This window comes from Phocoena sinus, chromosome X, assembly GCF_008692025.1.
Source record: "Phocoena sinus isolate mPhoSin1 chromosome X, mPhoSin1.pri, whole genome shotgun sequence".
Lineage (NCBI taxonomy): Eukaryota > Metazoa > Chordata > Mammalia > Artiodactyla > Phocoenidae > Phocoena > Phocoena sinus.
In genome coordinates, this window is record NC_045784.1 from 81,812,968 (window position 1) to 81,836,790 (window position 23,823).

General features: G+C 34.9%; 1 protein-coding gene across 1 annotated transcript in view; it reads left to right on the forward strand.

The window, feature by feature from the left end:
* DIAPH2 (diaphanous related formin 2) overlaps window positions 1-23,823 on the forward strand; it is a 924,369-nt gene that overhangs the window by 485,208 nt on the left and 415,338 nt on the right. The window contains 1 exon segment of the mRNA XM_032619577.1: window positions 2,048-2,177. Coding sequence (XP_032475468.1) covers window positions 2,048-2,177 — 130 coding nt within the window.

Sequence of the window (23,823 nt, forward strand, 5' to 3'; positions counted from 1 at the left end):
TGTCCTAAAAAATTGGGTGGGTTTTTGTAGTTGGTGTGTGTGTGTGTGTATGTGTATGTGTATGTGTAAATAATTTGTTTCCATAGAATTCACAAAATATAGATCAATCGCCTTTCCTTTAGGAAGATATGCCTTCAGTTTCCCTAAGCTCCTAATGTTTTTAGGATTTAGGAATTCAATTAATTTGTAAGAAAAAAAGAAAATGTTTATTTCCTTATTACTTGGAATATTCAGCATATTCTGAAGGGGATGCACTTTGTGAACATATAACACTGCAATCTCCGGTAAAGGCCTCTCTTTAGGAAAGTGAACCTCCCAGTGATTCTTCTACAGCTGCAAGCCTTACTTAAGACAAGTTGCCCTTGAGGTTTTTGTTGGTTTTTGTTCTTATAGCTCGTTCTTGAATTGTGTCATTTCAACCTTGTAGTACTTAAAAGTGTTTGGTGGATCAACATAATAATGCAAAATTTTAAATATTTTACCTACATGGGATAAATAGTAATCCCAGAAATTCTAAAAGAAATCATTGTGGCCACTTCAGTTATCAGCATCATGCTTCCTGTGGCTGTTTGTTTTGAGCCTGAAGACTAACATTTCTCTTAAGTTGCTCATATCATTGGAACGTAGCAGTTGTTAGAAAGCTGTAGCACAAAAAGTATGGGACTGATTGATTAAATACAATTTTTTTCCTTAGATACTAAAACAATAAGGATTAAATTACTCTGTAATTACCTAAATATCCTCCACAGCCTTTTCATAAACCTATTTGCAAAGAATATTCATTTATTCTAAACAGTAATCCTTAAAGCTGAAAACCCCAAATCAGTATGAACATCAGTGGACAAACCTGTCATCTAAGGATTATAGAATTAAATCATCCAATAGAATGAGAAAAGTTGATACTTTATACCATATTTATCCTTTGTTTTGAAGTAAATCCTTGATTTCATTTGCAGCTTAGTCTAGTATGAGAGTTATATTAAAGAAAACACTTAGATTCTCATCATAGATATTTTTGGTCCTATACTTTAAAGACTTTTATCATTCTAGCCACAGCATCCCTTTTCTAGTGTCTCTGAAAAGAAGATACAATGTGTAGGCAGGCAAATAAAATTTGACATATTATCACAATTGTGTGGTCAGATTCTGTTTATAAATCAGCATAAAAAGCCTTCAGTTATTCTTTTTTGATGGCCCATGCAAGTAAACGAGGGTAAAATGTGCTTGCTCTTTTACATTCATTTGCAGCAGCAATGGCCAGAAATAAATATTACCTCACAGACGAATCAAGCTTTCAAGAATATATTTCTGTGATAAAGCAAAGAACAGAATGCTGATAACATAAACACACATTCACTTGGACTATTATTATCAATACTTAAGTGAATGTTCTTTTCTCATGAAAAGAATAGTTCATTTTGCTATAATAATCTAGACATTTTAAGAAATACGGATTCATGTTTAACTTTTTACTTTTTTCGGTCATCTTTCTCTCTTTTAAAATGCGGAGTTCGTTTTAAAATCCAGAGCATTGTCACTAGACCCCAGTAGGAACTACCCCAGACATTTAAAAAAATTTTTTAATTAGTTACAATGAATTGAGTTCATTTATTCATTTATTTCTCTTATTTAAGAAAAAGTCTCTTGGGCTTCCCTGGTGGTACAGTGGTTAGGAATCCACCTGCCAATGCAGGGGGCATGGGTTCAATCCCTGGTCCGGGAGGATCCCACATGCCCATGGAGCAACTGGGCCCGTGCGCCACAACTACTGAGCCTGCACTCTGGAGCCCGTGGGCCACAGCTGCTGAGGCCCGTGCGCCCAGAGCCCGTGCTCCCCAATGGGAGAGGCCACCACAATGAGGGGCCCACACACTGCAGGGAAGAGTGGCCCCACTCGCCAGAACTAGAGAAAGCCCACGTGCAGCAACGAAGAGACCCAACTCAGCCAAAAATAAATAAATAAGTAATAATAATTTTAAAAAAAGAAAAAGTCTCTCTATATATATTATTAAAAAATACTAAAAATATTGTCGTTATTCCATTCCAGATCCGAGATACTAAATCAGCAGATCAAAAGACAACCCTCTTGCATTTTATTGCTGAAATTTGTGAGGAAAAATACCGGGATATCCTGAAATTTCCTGAAGAACTGGAACATGTGGAAAGTGCAAGCAAAGGTAATTGATTTGTAACTGCTTTGAGACTACATCTTGTCTAAGTAAATATTTTAAACAGTAGGATTAAATAATCTATAAGCATTAATCGTAATTTTTATTTGGTTACTGATATAAGAAAAGCAGGAAGATAGTTTCCATTAGCTTATATTTGACAGCATAGTGTGTTTTAATGACCTGCTTTTGACCAACTTTATTTTTTAGCACTCTAGGTTATTGAAGCTTTCATATCTCTGATCAAATAGTATATTTTTTCATTTCATAAATACTTAAGTGTATATTATTTGCAAAGGAACCATACCCTGGGGCTGTTGGTGATATCAAAATGATCGTGAGATAGTTCTTGCTTGAATTTGTTTAAAATCTAGAAGGGAAGAAAAGACATATACACAAATACTTTATAAAACAAAGATGAATATGAGAAGTGCTACAGGAAAAGATAATGGACTGTGGTTTAGATGAGAGAGAAAGAAACTTTGAATGGATAGATAAGAGGAGGCCAATAGGGTGAAGCATGAGAATAGGATTTTTACTGACATGGAAAAGGGGTATGCTGTCCAGAGAGCAGACAATATGAGAAGGCACAGTGGCGGAATGTGTTAGGATGGTGAAAGAGTCATTGACTATCAGGCTGAAGCAGTAAGGTAGCCATTTCAGAGACTTCAGTGTCATGCTAAGCAGTCTGATCTTGATGAGATAGGTGGCAGGGCATCATTGAAGGACTAGAATGGGCAGAACCTGGCACCAGTGAAGAACAGGAGAGGAGGAACAAAAATGTCTCCAAGACTTTAATTCGAACAGATTAGTTTTGTTGGTTAGTAAGTATTGTCTACTTTTAGAAGAAGTTGAAAAGTGAAAGAAAGGAAGAAGGGTCAAGGAAACATTTTTTGAAAGTGAGGTGATGTATGTGGAGAAGTACATTTTTCCTCTTGGATAAGAAGAGTAGGCCGTAAATCTTATATTTGAAACTGCACTATAGTAATTCTGCTTCTCTATAACTCAGAGGACTTTCAGTAAGGACTCAAAAGCATATGTTTCCCGAGTTTATTACAAACCATATAAACCTGTTAGTGTCCGTTGAAGGAGAAAAAAAGTGTGTCTATAAAGCCCAGAAAGTCGTTTGTGTAATATTGTTCAGTGATCATCTCTGCCAGTCTGGTATTGTTGATCACATCCTCAACATATTTCTTGAATTTAATGAAGTTAATGAAATTTCTTTAATTCCTTTAATTTAATGAGTATTACAGTTGTTGCTGTTGTCTTGTTGGAAGAGAACAATCATAAGGGTACCTATAGTTTCTCTAGTCTCAGCCAATTATGTATTATACTCAGTTCTATTTGTTTGTTTCCTATATCTGGGCTTTTGGTAAATCCTTTCATATTTTTCTTTTACGATATCACCAACTTCTTTCTTCTTATCCATTTCAAGAGCAAAACCTCTCTGTTGTATTTTGCTTATTTCTGCTTTCGTGTAGTCTTCCTGCCATTGTATTCGAAAGACTTGCCAGAAATCCTCTTCCTATCTTTGTGTTTGGGCTGCGGCAATCCCCATTCTCAAGTTATTTTGACTAGTTCTTTTTATTTCCCTATGAAATTTAGACTCAGAGTTTGTAACTCAACAAGTTCTTAAGTACATTCTGCCTGCTTGCATCCCCCTTTCATTTCCTTCTAGTTCTCATGTGTTCAGAAGTATTTTCTCTTGAGCTGTTTTTATTCCTTTCTAATAATTCTGTCTCTGTGTACGATTTCATCCTGCATCATATGCCTGGAAATCTTACCTGCCCTGTCCTCTAAGACAATTGACTATTATTTGTCAAATCACTGTTCAGAATCCATTTCCTTATTTTTTTTTTAATGTTTTGCTACTAAAGCCTTAGAACAAAATACTTGTGAATTTAGTTTGCAAGAAAAAACAGAATGTGGTTTGAAAGGTCAAGCCACTTAACTTCTTATTTATAGTTAAATACTTTTCCTTGGTGTCTAAGTCTAACTTGTCTTTTTTGCTTAATACAGATTTCAGTCCTGTTTGAATCACATTCTGTCACCTCCAGTACTGTGTATATAGCAAGCATATCTATATTCACAACCAACCAGCAAAAATAAAAATAAATCAACACTATATATTAATTCATTTTCCATGATTTTGGACAATCTCCTTGTGAAATGATTGCCTACAAAAAGAAAAAAGTACCTGTCTTTTTAAACTGGAGTGATATAGATAAGATGAAACTAATTCAGTTATATAACTCGTATTTCAAGAATAATTGTATGATTACTAATATCTTCTTTTGTTTTTGTTTTTTTCTTATACCTTTGAAAATTCTCTCTTTACTTTTTATTTTTATTTTTAAAGTATAGTTGGTTAACAATATTGTGTTAGTTTCAGGTGTACAGCAAAGTGATTCAGTTATATATACCTGTATCTTTTTGCAGATTCTTTTCCATTATAGGTTATTACAAGCTATTGAATATAGTTCCCTGTGCTATATAGTAAATCCTTGTTGCCTATCTATTGTATATATAATAGTGTGTATCTATTAATCCCATACACCTAATGTATCCCTCCCCCCTTCTGTGTTTTTTGATTATTAAAACCCAAGTACCTATTTTGATAGAATAAGGATCTTTTCTGTCTGCTATAGCAAATAAATGTATTTCAGCTCAGTACTAAAGTTATAGACCTCAAATTAACTGACAAAGAAAAAAAAATTACCTTGAAGTGAAAAGAAAGCTGAAAGTAAGAAATACGTGGGATTCATGGAAAAACGTATTTTATAAATTGCCTTCGTTCCTTGTTAAGCTAACCTTCTAAAATTGTGTGCATCTTGGACAATGCAAAGCTATGGTATAAACTTAGCATATTTTCCTAGAGCTCAGTAACTCAAAGATATTGGGAGAAAACACATCATTTTACATTAACACAGATATATATTATGGAGTGGAATGCAAAATTCACATGAATTTTTAAAATAAAACAGATGACTTCAAAGAAATTTCACACTTGCCGCAGATCCCTTGGGGAGCGTGTTCAATCTTCTCTTCCATTAGGGGCTCTTGGGTGGGAAACGTTTATGAAGCATTGCCTAAAGAATTGGAGAGTGGTTTGGTTTTGCTTTGGTTTCACTTATTTATTTATCTATTTAGTTATTATTGCAGGGAGTGCGGGAGGCAAGCCGCCCTTATGAAGTTCAGAATCAAACAGTACAATGGAATTTTATTACCAGTGGAATTCATAAAATAATATTTCTCTCGTCATTTTCTTCCAAGTTAAATTATAAATCTGCAGGTCCTCTCATTCCTGTTTGACATACCAATGAGTCTTTAGAGAGAAAAAAAGTGGTTGCTATAGAGAATCTAATGCCTTTAAAATATTGAAAATTTATTTGATAAACCACCATTACCTTGTCCCCAATGAATAATTTTAAAGATTATATATGTATTTATAATTATATATAATAGATATATAGATCTGTATTGTATAAAGCACTGCTGGTTTACTAGACCTACTTTGTAAATCCTTCATTGTTTTTCCCCACCCTGTGGCTATCACTTTAACTTTCGGCTTTGAGGATTTTTACAGTTTGATGTAAAACCTCTAGTGTTTTATAGGTCAGCTCCAGGGATTAAACCAAAAGGGTTAGTAAAGTTTAATTAAAACTATTCCATTCAGCAGGAGAAAATTATATTAATGTATTTGAAGGGACTATTAATCCTGAGGTTTTGCATACCTCCAAAATGAGTTTCACTTCAGTTAAATTACTGCCATCCTACAAAATAAAAGTTGGTTAAGTTTTCTATAAGCAGTGTTAATTTCTTATGCTTTAAATCAACTATTATAAATTTTAATGACCAACCATACCTTTTGATAATCTGCCATCTTTCCATGCTATATTAGTAACTCTGATTAGCTATTTACCCACTCTGACTTCTTCACAGGATTAATCATGATGAAAGTTTAGATTAGAGGAAATATGGTAGGGAAAAATCTATGAGATAAAGGAAAAGTAACATCATAGCAGAGTTAAAAAAAAGTTGGGGGAATGCAAAAAAACAAAACAACATTTTCTGAAACTCCAGAGCTAGCAGAAGCCTTAGAGATCATCTTGTCCCTGCTAAAAGAGACCCAAGATGGCATTTAGTCCAAATTCATCATTTTACAGTTGAAAAACTGAGGCCCAGAATGACGAAGGAATTGCCCACGATCACACAGTCAATGAAGGTTTGCAGACCTTTGTCTATTGTTTTATTACATACATTTCAGCTCCACTTTTCCTTCCTTTGTGGTCTAAAATATACAACAGAGATTCATGCTCACATATTGGAAAACATAGAAAATCAACTCTGACCAAATAAAAGATTTACTGGAGTATGAATGCCACTTCCTCTATATAGTACTCCAGTCTCTCTATCCCCATTTTGACAGAAATACCCTTTCCTTTCTCTGAGTCACAGCAGTACTTTAGCTTTATTAGTAATACAGCACCTGCCACGTTTGCATTTTTTTATTTCATTGTATGCTTCTCTCTGTACCTCCTAGGTTGAGTACCTCAGTGGCAAGGAATATGCCCCATTTGTCCCAACAGACTCAGTGCTAGCTCAGCATCTCAGAGAGAAGTAAATGCTCAATAAATGTTTACTACATTGAATCATTGTATATCCTTTTAGTACAGCAGGCGTATTCAAAATAAGGCATTATGGGAAGTTGACAAGTTGAGAATAGCAACCTGAAAATTACTGTTTACTGTAAATACAAGAGGAGAAACAAGATAAGTTAGAATAAAGAAGACACCATGACTTAACAATATTTCCTGGTCCATGTTTTACTTCTTTCATGGAGAAAGTTAAAATTGGAAACAATCGAGCTCTTAATGGAGAATATCTAAACTTATGGAGACTGCCATACCATAAAGGTTTATGGTGAACAGTAAGGATTAAAAGTCTCATAGGAACTAATGGCAGCCAACTGTCTTAACGTAATATCTAACTGCCGAAACATCTTTTATTCTAATGACTGAACAAAAAAATTACTTTTATACTATCTACTGTTTTATTGAAAAATCTTTTGAGTTATGGGACAAAATCCTACTGTTTTTAGAGCATTCAATGTACAGTAACTCATAGGACCCAAGATGTGAGAAAGTATGAAACCATAGGATGTCCTAGCAGATTTCAACTTTCTGTTTTGGAACAATAAATGCTGGAGAGGGTTTGGAGAAAAGGGAACCCTCTTGCACTGTTGGTGGGAATGTAAATTGGTACAACCACTATGGAGAACAGTATGGAGGTTCCTTAAAAAACTAAAAATAGAACTACCATATGACCCAGCAATCCCACTACTGGGCATATACCCAGAGGAAACCATAATTCAAAAAGATACATGCACCCCAGTGTTCATTGCAGCTCTAGTTACGATAGCCAGGACATGGAACAACCTAAATGTCCATCAACAGAGGAGTGGACAAAGAACATGTGGCACATATATACACAATGGAATATTACTCAGCCATAAAAAGAAACAAAATTGGGTCATTTGGAGAGACGTGGATGGACCTAAAGACTGTCATACAGAGTGAAGTAAGTCAGAAAGAGAAAAATATCGTATATTAACACATATTATGTGGAATCTAAAATAATGATGTAGATGATCTTATTTGCAAAGCAGAAATAGAGGTACAGACATAGAAAACAAATGTATGGATACCAAGGTGGAAGGGGGGGATGGAATGAATTGGGAGATGGGGATTGACATATATACACTATTGATACTATGTATAAAATAGATAACTTTTGAGAACCTACTGTAAAGTACAGGGAACTCTACTCAGTGCTCTGGGGTGACCTAAAGGGGAAGGAAATCCAAAAAACAGGAGATATATGTATACGTATAGCTGATTCACCTTGCTGTACAGTACAAACTAACACAGCATTGTAAAGCAACTATACTCCAATAAATTTTTTTTTAAAAAAACAACTTTGTGTTTTGGTCTAACTTTTTAGAAGCACAGAATGATAATAAACCAATGTTAACAGAATGTCAATAGAATTGACCTTACTTAGATGTTAGCAGTCTGAATAAAACTGAGTATACATTGTACCACTATATCATTTTAATAAAAAAGTTAAATTGTTTGTTTAGCTTTTTTTGGACCTTTCCTACACTATCTCAAATAAATAATTTTGCTGAATGAATTACATTCTATCATATTGACACCATAAAAATCTTATAAAAATTGAGAGGAATATTAAGTTTTAGGGAGTCTAATTCATACATTTTCCAGTTTGATATACTTTCTTCCTTACTCTCACCAGGTCACCCCAATTTTTTTTTGAGGCTTAAATTATTTTTATTATGGAAATTTTCAAATATAAACAGAATTACAGAGAAAAATATGATGAACCCTAGTGTACCTAGTATTCAGTTTCCATATTATAAAACATTTTGTTAGTCTTATTTCCCATCCTTACTACTACTACCACTACTACTACTGCTACTGGTGACGGTGATAGTGTTTTTGCAGGTATATTTCAGCCTTTAAAGAAAACTCCAACTATCCTATCATCTAACTAGAGTTACTAGTTTATTATGCACATTATATGCATAATATATGTCTGACATATAAGGACATATTTTTTTAAACACAAATCAATGCCATTACCATACCTAACATAATGAACAATTTCTTAACATTATCTAATACCCAGTCCAAGTTTCCTTGATTATTTCAAAAGTGTTTTTTAGACTTAGTTTATTTGAATCAGGGTGCAAACAAAATGTGCACATCGCATTTGGTTTTTATATTTTTAACTCTTTTAATTTATAATTGTTTCTCCTTTTTTTGTTAAAAAATGCTATTGTTTATTGAATAAACCAAGTTAATTATCGTGAAGAATGTGCTGGATTCTGAATGTGGTTGATTGGTTTCTTCTGGTGTTTAACTTTTTTGCTAGCCTCCTTATTTCTTGTACATGAGAAATTAGAACTGGAGGCTTGATTAGAGCAGTGTTTCTTTGTTTTATTCTTCTTTTCTTTCTTTTTTTTTTTGGAAGCAAGTGCTATGTACTTTTTGTTGTATCACATGAAGAGACATAATATTGGATGTTCCACTTTCAGATGGTGTCAGCCTGATTTCTTTCTTATAAAGTTCCTTATCAAATTTCACCTAGTGGTCTTAGCACCTACGATGATTATTGCCCTGATCCATTATTTTATTAGAGGTTGCAGAATGGTGACTTTCTAATTTTACTATACTTTCTGCATTTATTGGCTAGAAATGTTCTGTAAAAGACTTTCCTCAGCAACTATTGGCTTTGCTGAAATATAGCTCATACAGGAAAGTTAAGCTAAATGCTCAATTTATTCCCTTTATTTGTCAGTTTTTAAAGTAATGGGTTGGTGATATAGCCATTTCCAGTAATGAAAATGAGGTTTCTTTTTCAGTATGGTTTTTCAAATATTTGCTATATTTTCATCAGGTACTGTTATTATTCCTTTTTTTAACATCTTTATTGGAGTATAATTGCTTTACAATGGTGTGTTAGTTTCTGCTGTATAACAAAGTGAATCAGCTATATGTATACATATATCCCCATATCCTCTTCCTCTTATTTATTTATTTTTGATTTGGTAAAGTAGCAGGATACAAAATTAATGCACAGAAATCTCTGGCATACCTATACACTAATGACGAAAAATCTGAAAGTGAAATCAAGAAAACACTCCCATTTACCATTGCAACAAAAAGAATAAAATATCTAGGAATAAACCTACCTAAGGAGACAAAAGACCCGTATGCAGAAAATTATAAGACACTGATGAAAGAAATTAAAGATGATACAAATAGATGGAGAGATATACCATGTTCTTGGATTGGAAGAATCAGCATTGTGGAAATGACTCTACTACCCAAAGCAATCTACAGATTCAATGCAATCCCTGTCAAACTACCACTGGCATTTTTCACAGAACTAGAACAAAAAATTTCACAATTTATATGGAAACACAAAAGACCCCGAATAGCCACAGCAATCTTGAGAACGAAAAACGGAGCTGGAGGAATCAGGCTCCCTGACTTCAGACCATACTACAAAGCTACAGTAATCCTCTTCCTCTTGCATCTCCCTCCCTCCCACCATCCCTATCCCACCCCTCCAGGTGGTCACACAGCACCGAACTGATCTCCCTGTGCTATGTGGCTGCTTCCCACTAAATATCTGTTTTACATTTGGTAGTGTATATATGTCAATGCTACTCTCTCACTTCGTCCCAGCTTACCCTTCCCCCTCCCCGTGTCCTCAAGTCCATTCTCTACATCTGTGTCTTTATTCCTGTCCTGCCCCTAGGTTCTTCAGAACCATTTTTTTTTTTTTTTAGATTCCATATATATGTGTTAACACACGATATTTGTTTTTCTCTTTCTGACTTACTTCACTCTATATGACAGACTCTAGGTCCATCCACCTCACTACAAATAACTCAATTTCGTTTCTTTTTATGGCTGAGTACTATTCCATGTATATATGTGCCACATCTTCTTTATCCATTCATCTGTCAGTGGACACTTAGGTCCAATTTTTTTTTTTAAACAAAGTGAATTTCTTTAAAATAGTACAAATCACAAGAGGTCCAACACATGCATAGAAAATATATTTTCAACCTGAAATGTCAAAAGGACTTAGGAAAGAGAGTCATGTTTTCTTACTGGTCAGTAATCTAGTCATTACGAAACAGTGTTTATAATTCATAACATATAAACCCTATAATTAATTTTCATTTCTACAGGAAACTATTGAAAACATTCATATCTTCAGGGAACAGTGAAAGGAAGCAGAGACCATGGCCATTTGTACTTGAGTAAAATGCTTCAATATAAATCAGCTATTTTTTATAGACTTATAGACATTTGTTACGGTACCTTAGCTTTTGCAACCCAGAATCTCTTTCTGCTAGAGAACTGTATGCATAGCTCATCTGTCTCACACCCACTTCATGGCCCAGCCTGTCTCAGAGCCTAGGCTTCTGTGTTTTTCTAAACTGAAATTCCCCCCTCTTCTCTCAGCCCTTTTGAGCCTAATGTATGTATCTTTTGATGGCCCTCTATGAAGCCTTCCCCAACTGCTTTGGCTTTCAGGCGTCTCTCACTTCCCCTCTTCTACCATAGTACTTACTTGAGCTTCTTAGTTTGGTGCTTGATCCTATACTCTTTTGCATTACAATATCCTGTACTCTTTTGCATCCTGGCTGCATCCTGGCATGATGCTTTCTGAAATAATGTATGTTATCATAGTTTCCTTTTTCAAGGGGAAAATCTAACACCATATTGGCATAGTAAAGTCAGCTCAGTGAATGATTTTGAAACCTCCACCTGATCTTAGCTGCCATCTTTATTTAACCCCAGTGAAACTTTCTGGATACTTAAAATAGCTAAAATATATTTGCAGATACTTAATTTCAACTTCTTACACATTGCGCCCAGGTCTTCAAAATGTTTTCTTTAAAATTAGCTGTTTAAGGCAAAACTAATCTGTCAATAGGATGTTAGAAATCATTATAAATGGTTAGTTTTGGGGTGGGTTAATGGCTGGAAGGGAACATGTGAAGGCCTCTGGGGTGCTGGTCACATTCTATTTCTTGATCTGGATCCTGGTGACATGGGTGTGTTCAGTTTGTGAAAATTCAGCTGGTCACCTGTGTGCACCAGGGATATATGCTTTAATAAAGCATTTTTTAATAGGCGGTCATTTGTATTTTTAAAATGTGTAATGAATGATGAATAGTGAGAAAGGTATTACGTTTTAATTCAAAAGGTCCTCTTGTTTTTACCTGTGCTTAGTTATAATGATCACATGCATTGTATAAATAACTGCTGTCAGAGTTGATCTGATGTTACTGTAAATAATTACTGTTTTTCAGCAAGTTGTATGTCACTTAAGGATTTTGTCAAAGTGTCCTTTAGTCTGAGAGTGGATGGGTACACTCTAGTATTAAAAAGGAAAAAAAAGTTAAGAAAATCACCAAGCACATTATATGCCATGTAAACATTCAGGGTGAATGTTTCTTTTCCATAGCTGTTGTCAATATTATGCTGTCTTGTATATCATTGAGTCCTAACATGTCCTGAGCACATCCTGAGGTAAAATTTTCACCAAGAACCTGTCACTGCTCTCATTGTTATCATTGTGTCTTTGCTTCAATGTCAGGAAAGAGGATATGTGGGAATATTGCTCATTTAATCTCCTTGTGGATACAGTCTTGTTAGGTGAAAAATGAATATTCATACAGCAAATGTTAAAATGTGATTGACTCCTGAAGTAAAACACAGGGACATATTTGATGCAAGAGGTTTAGGGACTGATGTTAAGTAGTAATGTCAAGGTAGAGAGAGGAGAGTAAGGGAAGAGGGAAGAGTGAAAGAAATGAAGAAAAAACCAGCTCTCTGCCACCATGGCAGAATCATAGGAAGAGGTGGCTCCTGTCCTGAGTGGAGATTCCCTTGTACCACCAGGGGAAATTGGTAGAATCTGGTAAGCAACTTGGTTGCTGTCACTGCAGTTTTTACCACTACCAGTTCTTTTGATGGGTTCATCAATAAGGATGAATCTGGTTTAGGGATATTAGGGTTGGTGATTTTGGAAGAGGAAAGAACAGTATCAGATCTACCTAATAAGCTTCCCCCATTCTCCATTTTTTACACGTTTCAAACGTGTCTTGAACACAGGGGACTACGTGGCTGGGGTGATTTCTTGAATTTAACTGGGTCTTTTTCTGGAATTGGGATTCTACAAGTTGATGAGGTAAATTATAGTAAATAGCAAATATAATATTGACTTATGCTAATTTTATATGACCCAAACTCCTTTAGAGTATTTCCACGTAAAACAGTCAGAATGGAGCTGGCATTTCTATTAGAAGAGTCATTGAAATAGTGAGGGGAAAAAAACCCTGACTCCTACTGGAAGCTAATAGCTCTGTGTCAAAGAATTCTGGTACAGTCATATCTGAAAGAGACGCATGCTAGAAATAATATGACCAAGGATGAGAATCATAACATATATATTCTAGTTTCAACTTTGTTACTACCTACTTGTTGGATCATAGTTTTGCCACTTAACCTCTCAGTGCCTTTTTCCTCATTGTATCATAACATTTCTTAATTTGAAAAATATAGGTGGTCATATTTATCCCTCAGGTGATTATGATAATAAAATTAGATATTCAGTGTGGATATGCCTTAAAAGAAAACTGTTATATATAAATAATGATTTATCATTCAAGCTAGCATAAAGATATTAATTCCAGATGATTTTGATCAGGTTTTTTACGTTTGTTCAGCCCCATTTAAAAAATGAAGGTCAAAATTCACTTGTTAAATCATAAAGCACTCTGAAATAACATATGATGTCATTAATTTTCTTTTCTTTACATGTTCTTTTACTTTTTTCCATCTCATAGTCTTTTTGAAATTAGACTCTAAAAACGTGATCATATAGGCTCATCTCATTTTGAATGACATCTCCAAGCTCTGATGGAAGAATTATTATTCCACATTTAAGAGTTGACCATAAAATTTCCATTATCCTATTCTGATAGGATATCTTTGTCCTTAGTATGTGTAAACATGGAAGAAAAGAAAAAATGTATAGTTTTAATTGAATGTTCTAAATAATTAATAGTAAATGTTTAGGGGAACATATAAAAGGTGTGAATTTAAAATATTATAATAACTAATACAAATGATAATAAAACATTTATTTTACATGCATTTTTAAGGAATGGATTCTGCTTGCATTTGTAGCACAAAACCCAAGGATAATGTTTATGCTAGCTATTGCTTCTTCACTTAATTTTGCATTTTTTTCTAATACTAGTGATAATATTAACCACTACCATTTATAAAGGGCTTACTAAGTGCCTGGCACTGCAGTAAGCCTGGTTTTAGAGAAAAGGAGACTGAGTCTCAGAAACATTAAATAAAGTGCTCAAGGTCACACAATTAATAAGAGCTAAGATTTTGGCTACTTCTATATCACTTATTCTTTTCATTATAACAACACTGAGAGTAATATCAAAAACACAGTTAAAAAAATATGAAAAATGAAATTTTTACTCATAAATTTAAGATAAGCTGAGAAGGCAATATAAACCTTAATAAATTCTGGATTTTAATGGGAAATTAATTATTACCATTAGAAACACCCAATGAAATCATATAAATACAAACACTTATTGTTTTACTTTAAAACTATAGTAAACTGATAAATATATAAAATGGTATTGTCAGGATTTAGGGTTTCATTCAATTCATTTTTCCTTCTACATTTTCACAGAGAGTAGTAACACACCCTGTGGTGATGAACAAAGAATATCTCTATTGCTCACCCTTCTTGAGGGATATGGTCACCAACTAAACACTTGTTTATTTAATTCTAATTGTATAAGGACTTACAGTCCCTGAGTTGCACATTTGTATCCCTTGTTTTAAATATATCACTTTTTCTTCAGCTATCTATTCCATGGAAGTGTGGGGCATGCTGTAAATTAATTTGGGCATTTAGTCATGTATCTTTTACTATTAGAAATCACACTGAATAGGAGTTCTTCAAAGGAAAATGAGTTATATCTTACACTTCTATTAATTATTTCAGTTAATATCCCAACTTAGAAATTCATTAGAAACAATTTTAATACATGTGCCATCCATGTGGACAAATGGCACATGGGCAGAATGTTCTCAGAAGACAAACGTACCAAAAATATTCAACCTCATCAGTAATGGAAGAAATACACATAAAACAATAATATACAATTTTTCAGCTATTGAAGTGACAAAGTTTAAAAACAAACTGTCACATACTCAGTACTGACACAGATGGTATAGGGGAGATACATACGCATTAATGGTCCAAGTTCAAGATGATCTCAATTTTTCGGAAAGGAAAATGTATCAGGAGCCTCAAACTAATTGCAAACATTTAATTTGTCCTAAGAAGATGATCAGAAATGGGTACCAAGATTTATGCACAAAAATTTCATTTGTGGGTTTCCCTGGTGGCGCAGTGGTTGAGAGTCCACCTGCCGATGCAGGGGACACGGGTTCGTGCCCCGGTCCTGGAAGATCCCACATGCCGCGGAGCGGCTGGGCCCGTAAGCCATGGCCGCTGAGCCTGCGCGTCCGGAGCCTGTGCTCCACAACGGGAGAGGCCACGACAGTGAGAGGCCCGCGTACTGCAAAAAAAAAAAAAAAAAATTTCTTTTGTAACATTATTTGTAACACTGAATAATTGGAAATATACAAAAGAGCTAAGAATTAAAAGAAATAATAAAATGAATCATAGAACATACATATAATGTAATATATTTTGAATAAAATGAAGCCTTCAATGAACTTTAATGACATGGTGAATACAAATAATATAGTAAATTCAAATAAAATAATAGACAATAAGATCCAAATTTTATTAATCATAATATACGTAACAGTAATATTTGTTGTCAGTAGTATTTTTGTGTTTTCTGTGTCTTCTGTGTGGTATATACAATTGATTCTTGTTACTTGTAGTAGTTATGTTCTATAAAGTCATTGTAAACATTGAATTAGGGAATATTGAATCATTGCTTCTACGGGAAATACAGAGTTAGGTTCCTGCGAGCCTCTGGTCATACAATTTTCATCAAGCAATCAATATATAACCTTGTTTATGTGTGTTTCTGTTTAAAGATACCATATTTAATATATATGATTGATTCATTAGCATTGAACTCACAGCCAACAGCACTATAACTCATGCCTGAATGAAACCTATTTAACGTAAGTATATTCTCTGTAAGGCACATTACAGCCTTCCTGCACTTAGGAACACCAGACAGCACTTCAGCACTGTGCTTGGGGGTCATTTTAAAAAGCAAAACCACCCAAAAAAGCACAAAAATTAGAAAAATATGGTACTAAATAGGTTGCAAAAGGACACTTGTTTACAGTGTGAGAGCTGAAACAAGAAGGCACAGTGTCCCCTTGTTCAACCTCAGTTGGAAACATGCACTGAAGACAACTCAAATTTTTTCACCACTCTGCATGTGTGCATGTCTCTGAATGACCACAAAATCACTGCAAGTATTGATTGGGTTACAGATAAATTTCAGCAAGTAGGCAAATTCACAGATATGGAATCCATGAATAATGAGGATTGACTGTGTATTTATGTTTATAATCATGAAATAATTTTAAGATATAACTCATCATACAGTTCATTCATTCATTCACCCATTTCCTGAACAAGTAATTATTGAGCACTGACCATATTCTGGACCCTTGGGCTATAGTTATGAATAAAACAAAGTTCTCATTTTCATGGGAAAAACAGACAAAAATATAATTCCCTTCAGTCATGAGTATTATGAAGAAAAATAAAGCAAGATAAGAGAATAGAGAATGACAGAGGGTACTGTAGTACTACATATAGTGGTCAGGGAGGCCTCTTTGTGGAGGTGACCTTTGTCCAGAAACTTGATTAAACTGAAGTAACATGCCATGTTCATATCTCAGTCAAGGATACTTCAAGCAATGGAAATAGCAAATGCAAAATTCCCTGAGTCTTCTAAGTGGTATTGTAGTTGAAGGAGAGTAAGGGAGCCAGTGAGTGGTCGGGGAGAGTGATAGGAAAAGAGGTTGGAGGTGTAGCCACGGGCAAAAGCATGTAGATCTTGTAGGCCCTGGAATGGACTTTGGCTTTTATTCAGAGTCTGATGGGAAACTATTAGCAGGTTGAGAGTACGGAAGTAATGAGATCTGACTTATATTTAAAAGAATCATTCAGACTGCCAAGTGGAGAAATGGATTGCAATATGGCAAGAGTAGTGGGAGATCAGGAGACCACTGAAGTTGATCAAGGGAGGAAAGATGTTAGCGTCAATTAGGGTAGCAGTGGTGGAGCTTATGAGAAATGTAGACTTACTATTTTTCTAAAGATTAAACCACCTGAATTTGCTTATAAATAGGAAGAGGAGCATGACAATATGATTCTTCAACAATGACTCCAAAAGCTGTGAATAGAGCAACTGAAATAAGATGGATTTGCCATCAGTCAAAGTGGAGAAGACTGTAGAAGGACTGGGTTTGGGATATCTGGAGTTCAATTTTGGTCATAGTAAGGTTTCAATACCTATTAGACATCAAAATGGAGACATCAGGTAGGCAGTTGGATATGGGAGTCTGGAGTTCATGGAGATATTGGGGCTAGAGATAGATAGACATTTGAAAGTGATGAGGACATAGATAGTAGCTAAATCCGTGTGAGTGGATACGATCACCAAGAGAGTAAGAGTAGATAGTCAAGAGAAGTGGCTGAAATACCAAACCCTGGGACCAGGGATCCAGGTAACCAATAGGGTACTTTTGAGTGAATTAGGAGGACACCCATTTGAGATGGCATAAAAGTGACTCTGGACCTTCCAGCATAGAGAAGAATTTAATTTGATTGAAACTGTAAAGAATAATGATAAGTACAATGTTTAGATATGCTCTGTTAAACCAGTGTACCAGATGTTGCTCTGTTCTGCACATAATGTATCATTTGTATTACCTATGAAGGAGCCTTTGTTTTAAAGAAAAAAATACTAATGTAGTCATGAACACATACACACAGAAAATCACACGCACGCACGCACACACACACATGCGTGCAAACACACGTAGATATGTATGAGCCCTGATAAACTCTTGATCATCACAAAACTCCATGCAATTGGCCCTCCAAATCCACGGGTTCTGCATCCACAGATTCAACAAATTTCAGTCCGCTGTTGGTTGAATCCACAGATGTAGAGCCCGTGGATATGGAAAACTGACTGTACCATGCCATTTTATATAAGAGCATCCACGGATTTTGGTAACCTTGGGGGATCCTGGAACCAATCCCGTGCATACCAAGGGAGGACTGTAGATAGTTATTTAGAGATTAACACACATGAAATAGTATGCAGTGTTCTGGGGTTGAGAGGATCTGCAAGTGCACAAAGATTTATCACCAAGAAAGTCTTGTATTTTTTAATATGTATGACTGCTTTTATTTATTTTATAAATCTTTGGTTACAGAATCTTCTAACCAGAACTCTGAGCATATTGAAATTCTTACAAAAAAAGCATTGAGGAAAATGGACACCATTTTGGTGGCATTAAGACTCTACCATATGTATTCCTCACTGTATTTTTTTATTGAGGTATGATTGACAAGTTAAAAAGGTGTATATTTATGTTGTACAATGTGATGTTTTCATAAATTTATGTGTTATGAAATGAATACCAAAAACAAGCTAATTAACAATTCATCATCTCACAGAGTTACCTTCTGTGTGTGTGTGAGTGTGCATGCGCATGTGCGCATGCACGCACATGTATGTGTGGTGAGAATATTTGAGATTGCTGTCTTAGCAATTTTGAGTATACATTATTATTAACTGTAGTCACCATGCTGTATATTAGGTTTCCAGAGCTTATTCATCTTATAACTGAAAGTTTGTACCCTTTGATCAAAATCTCCCCTTTTCCCCCACCCACTACTCACCCCCCAGCCTCTGGTAACCAGCAGTCTACTCTCTGATACTATGAGTTCATTATTTTTTTCATTTCACATATAAGTGAAATAGAATATTATTCAGCCTTAAAAGAGAAGGAAATCCTGCCATTTGCAACAACATAGATGAACCTGGAGGACATTACGCTCAATGAAAAGCCCAGACACAGAAAGATAAATATTGCATGATCTCAATTATGTGTGAAATGAAAAAAAAAATTTTGAACTTATGGCACCAGGGAGTGTGTATGTGTGTCTGTGTTTGTGTGTGTGTGTGTGTGTGTGTATGTGTAATTTATATATAAAATTTTCCTTATACATTCATCTGTCAATGGACACTTAGGTTCTTTCCATGTCTTGCCTACTATGAATAATGCTGTAATGAATATGGAGGTGCAGATATCTCTATAAAATATTGATTCTTGTCATTTGGATATATACCCAGAAGTGGGATTACTGGATCGTGTAGTAGTTCTATTCCTAATTTTTTGAAGAACCTCCATACTGTTTTTCCATAGTAGCTGTACCAATTTATGTTCCCACCAACAGTGTATAGGGGTTTCCTTTTCTTCACATCCTCAGCAACGCCTCCTATCTTTTGACTTTTTTATAATAGTCATCCTAACAGGTGTACAGTGAAAATCTCATTGTGGTTTTGATTTGTATTTCCCTGATGATTAGTGCTGTTGATCACCTTTTCATATACCCGTTGGTCATTTGTATGTCTTCTTTGGAAAAATACATTTTCATGCCCTTTGCCCATTTTCTAATTGGGTTGTTTGGTTTTTTGCTGTTGATTTATATGCATGTGTTCCTTATATACTTTAGATACTAACCCCTTATCAAATATATTTCCAAATATTTTTTCCTATTTTGTAAGTTGTCTTTTCATTTTGTTGATTGTTTCCTCTCCTGCACAGAAGCATTTTAGTTTGATGTAATTCTGCTTGTTTATTTTTGATTTTTTTGCTTGTGCTTTTGGTATAAAATCCAAAAATTCATCACCAAGACCAAATGTCAAGGAGCTCTCCCCCATCTTTTCTTCTAAGAGTTTTATGGTTTCAACTCCTCACCATATTTTTAAACATTAAAAATCCCTTCAACACCTACTCAAAATACCTACTTGCAGCCAGCAACTTTTAAAAAAAAATATTTATTGATTGATTGATTGATTTGGCTGCATTGGGTCTTAGTTGAGGCACGTGGGATCTTCGTTGTGGTGTGCGGGCTTCTCTAGTTGTGGTGCACGGGCTCCAGAGCACGCGGGCTCAGTAGTTGCGGCGCGCGGGCTTAGTTGTTGTGAATCTTAGTTCCCCGACCAGGGATTGAACCCGTGTCCCCTGCATTGGGAGGCGGATTCTTAACCACTGGACCACCAGGGAAGTCCCACCAGCAACATTTCATTAAAGAGAAGACTGATGTGTCTGTCTGTATATTTATTATATTTTCATGCACTGAAATATAATCGTTTGGGGAATTGACAGGCAGGTAATTTCAGGAAATGCATGCAGCTTAGTTTTTATTTTTAATTTATTTTATTGAAGTATATTTGATTTACAATGTTGTGTTAATTTCTACTATACAGCAAAGTGATTCAGTTATACGTATATACATACATATCCTTTTTTCATATTCTTTTCCATTATGGTTTATCACAGGAGGATGCAGTTTAAACATAGGTAGATAAGTAGACAGTAAACAAGGGTTTTGTGGTAATGATTAGAGTAGTGTCTTCCAAGGCCTGACACCATTGCCATGTGGCACTGAGCAACACTTTTTCAAAGGTTTTGCATTGCTAATAATGAAGTTAGGCAACTGTTGTTCCTGAAAACAGTAAGCCAACATCAGCCCAACTAATTGCTTTACTTGAGAAATACTATTTACCAAAATAAAGCCTAGAAAAATGAAATTCAGGTATGCACCTAGTAAACTCCATCTGCGTGATAGATAACCACCTAATCTTGACTTTGGTCTAGCACTAGAAGGTATTATCCTGTTTATGTTGTCTTCTCCTAGAGAAGACTGTACAAAAGTGATTACTGACATTTCAGTTTTTCTGTCTTAATGACTGGTTTACAAAAGCAGCAATATAGGCTACAGAATTTTCCACATTGCCAAATCTTTAATAAGTAAACTAATAGACATGGAATTAACACCCAGAAAGAAACATATTTCTTAGACTTGAGGATTTTTTTAAATGATTTACAAACACAATTTGAACTCCTTCATTATGTAGTCAAATCTTATTTTATTATAATATCAAGTCCTCCATGATCTGGAATCTTACTTTTTAGTAGCTGAGGAGTCATAGCAGTGAGACTAGAAAGGAAAGGAGAGATTTTGGAAAAACTGCAGGACTTAAAAATCTATTGGATTTGGAATGCGATGTGAGGAAACCACCAATGGGGAGACAGTTTGCAAAAACAGTGGAAATGATATTTGTGTGCAGATATTGTACCCAAAAAATATATGTAAGAATTTGAAATCACCTGTATCTGGTTTTCAAAACACACAATTCCCTGAATGGATTTTACTTCTAGCATCAGCAGTGTCATATCCCTAACACTTCAAAGTTAAATAAAAGTTCTAGAATTGATGATTTAGTATCATCAATTAACTTTGGAACGGAGTATAAAGAAAAGAAGTATTTAGTCTGTCTGATCAAATTCCAAAACAAGTGTATAGCAGGGTCAAACAATTAGCATATTTGTATTTTGTGTTTTAGCTGTATTTCCATTCTCAAAACTAATTATTTCTCTAAGAGCTACTGTCATTTAAAGTAGTTAGCACATAAAAGTATATGCTGAGCCTTACAGTGATGTTAAAGGCTTGTGAAGTTCAAATAGTTTGCAAAATAAAATTTAATTTTCTGTGGATATTAGTCATGGCAGAATTGCCTCTAAATACAATCTTGTATGAAGTCCATCACATTCATGATTTATTATATATGAAAAGAAATGTATATCTATAAACAGGCTTTTTTCTTGCCTCTCTACCAACCATAATCATTTGATCATCTTCATTCTGTGCCTTATCCTGGTCTTCCATAGTGTTAGAATGGGAAATGATTGTAATTAATAAGGCTACTTGCAAGATGATGTTTAGGACCATATTCATGTTGAAATGCTATAATGTTTAAATTATAAGCAAATATCTGAGATTGGAGGAAACAAAGAGCTCTATCTCCCATAAGGAATTTTCAGATTCTACTAGAAATAGTTAATGTACACTAAATCAATTCTACATCATTCTCCAGATCGTTAAATTCTAAGTTTGTGCCAACTGGACTTGAGGGAGTATCTACAGCAACTCTGTGGCTAATCAGCGTTGTTCCCTTCAACAGTGCTCACAGCCAGCTATCCACATGTGTGGGATACTTGCAGCTGTGAGTGTTCAGAGCACTGTAGCACCTGGAGACTGTCATACAGAGTGAAGTAAGTCAGAAAGAGAAAAACAAATATCGTATATTAACGCATATATGTGGAATCTAGAAAAATGGTACAGTTGAACCGGTTTGCAAGGCAGAAATAGAGACACAGATGTAGAGAACAAATGTATCGACACTAAGAGGGGAAAGGGGTGAATTGGGAGACTGGGATTGACATATATACACTAATATGTATAAAATAGATAACTAATGAGAACCTGCTGTATAGCACAGGGAACTCCACTTCGCTGTACAGTAGAAACTAACACAACATTGTAAAATAACTATACCCCAATAAAATAAAAAATAAACAGTGACTGTCACTGCTGCTTTTGCCAGAGGTTTGGACTCATGTACTTGATTTCCTCTGCTATTATTATTGTTATTATTATTATCATTATTATTATTTGCATGAAAGAGAAAAGAAGTCCCTCCTTTTACATTCAGGGGGAAAAAAAGCAAAGTGCTAATTAAACTGTTGTGGAACAATATTATCCTCTTTAGTTTTACACTGACAATTTTAGTGCAGAGTCACTTTAACAGGCTTTGCAAATCAGAATTTGTTGGGCGCTTTTTATCTCTGAATTCACCGAACAGGTCCATTCCCTGCAATTGAACATGCAAAGCAAGACAAGACAGAAATAACATTTATTTCATAAAAGTTTCATTAGCACTCTCACTAGCCGAAGATAAAGGGGAAGAATGTTTCATCGGAAGTCTTATGAGATATTACTGTATACAGATTTTTAGAAACAAAACACAGAAGTCTAAAAAGCCATCAGGTATTGCTTTGAAAGGAATGCAGAATTATATGGATCTCGAATGTGTTGAAAAATGGCTTAAATGTACTGAGCTACTCACAGCCCTTGGCTTTTACTTTTTATGTGAGTTATATCTGAACAAGAATTTTATTATAGCCAGCGTTGTTCACGCCACTATAGTTAAGGTTGTCAGCATTTCCAGTTGGGGTTCATAACTCAGCTTTAGAAGTCACCCTGGGCTGAAGGTTGGCATATGCATTTCTAACTTGTAGTGGTAGTGATGGGTATGAGTGTGATTAAATATGTAGTAAACATTAAAATGAACATATACTACTTTTTATGCTATGAAATATTTTAATGGAATCATATATTGTGGCTCCTTAATTGTAGAAACTGTCTGACAGATATTAGCCCTGTCAGTATAACTGATTAACAGAGTTAAAGAAAACTTTTCTCAATCTAATTTAGTCCTTGTAGCCAAGAAACTCTGAACTTGTCTCGGAGCCATGAGCCAAAATACTTCCTGTTACCAATTGAGTAATGGCTTCTAAAAGCACTCCATAATGTATCAACACTACAGCCAAGCAACTGGTTAATTCTGTTCAGAGATCAGTGAGAAGCATGGGGATTGAAACGTTAAACTGACAGTTTGAGATTTTGTATATATCCATAGCCACATATGCAGACACTGAACAGATTTATAGAAAATGGAAATGTATTTCTTTTGAATTAATCTCATTTTTCTGGCTATAAAATTCACTGCTTAGGAAAACTAAAATATTACAGAAGAGTAAGTAAATATAGAAAAATTAAAGACATAAAGGATAAGCACCCTTAATCCCTCACACCAGGGTTAACCACTGATTACATGTTGGTGCACATCCTTCAAATCTTT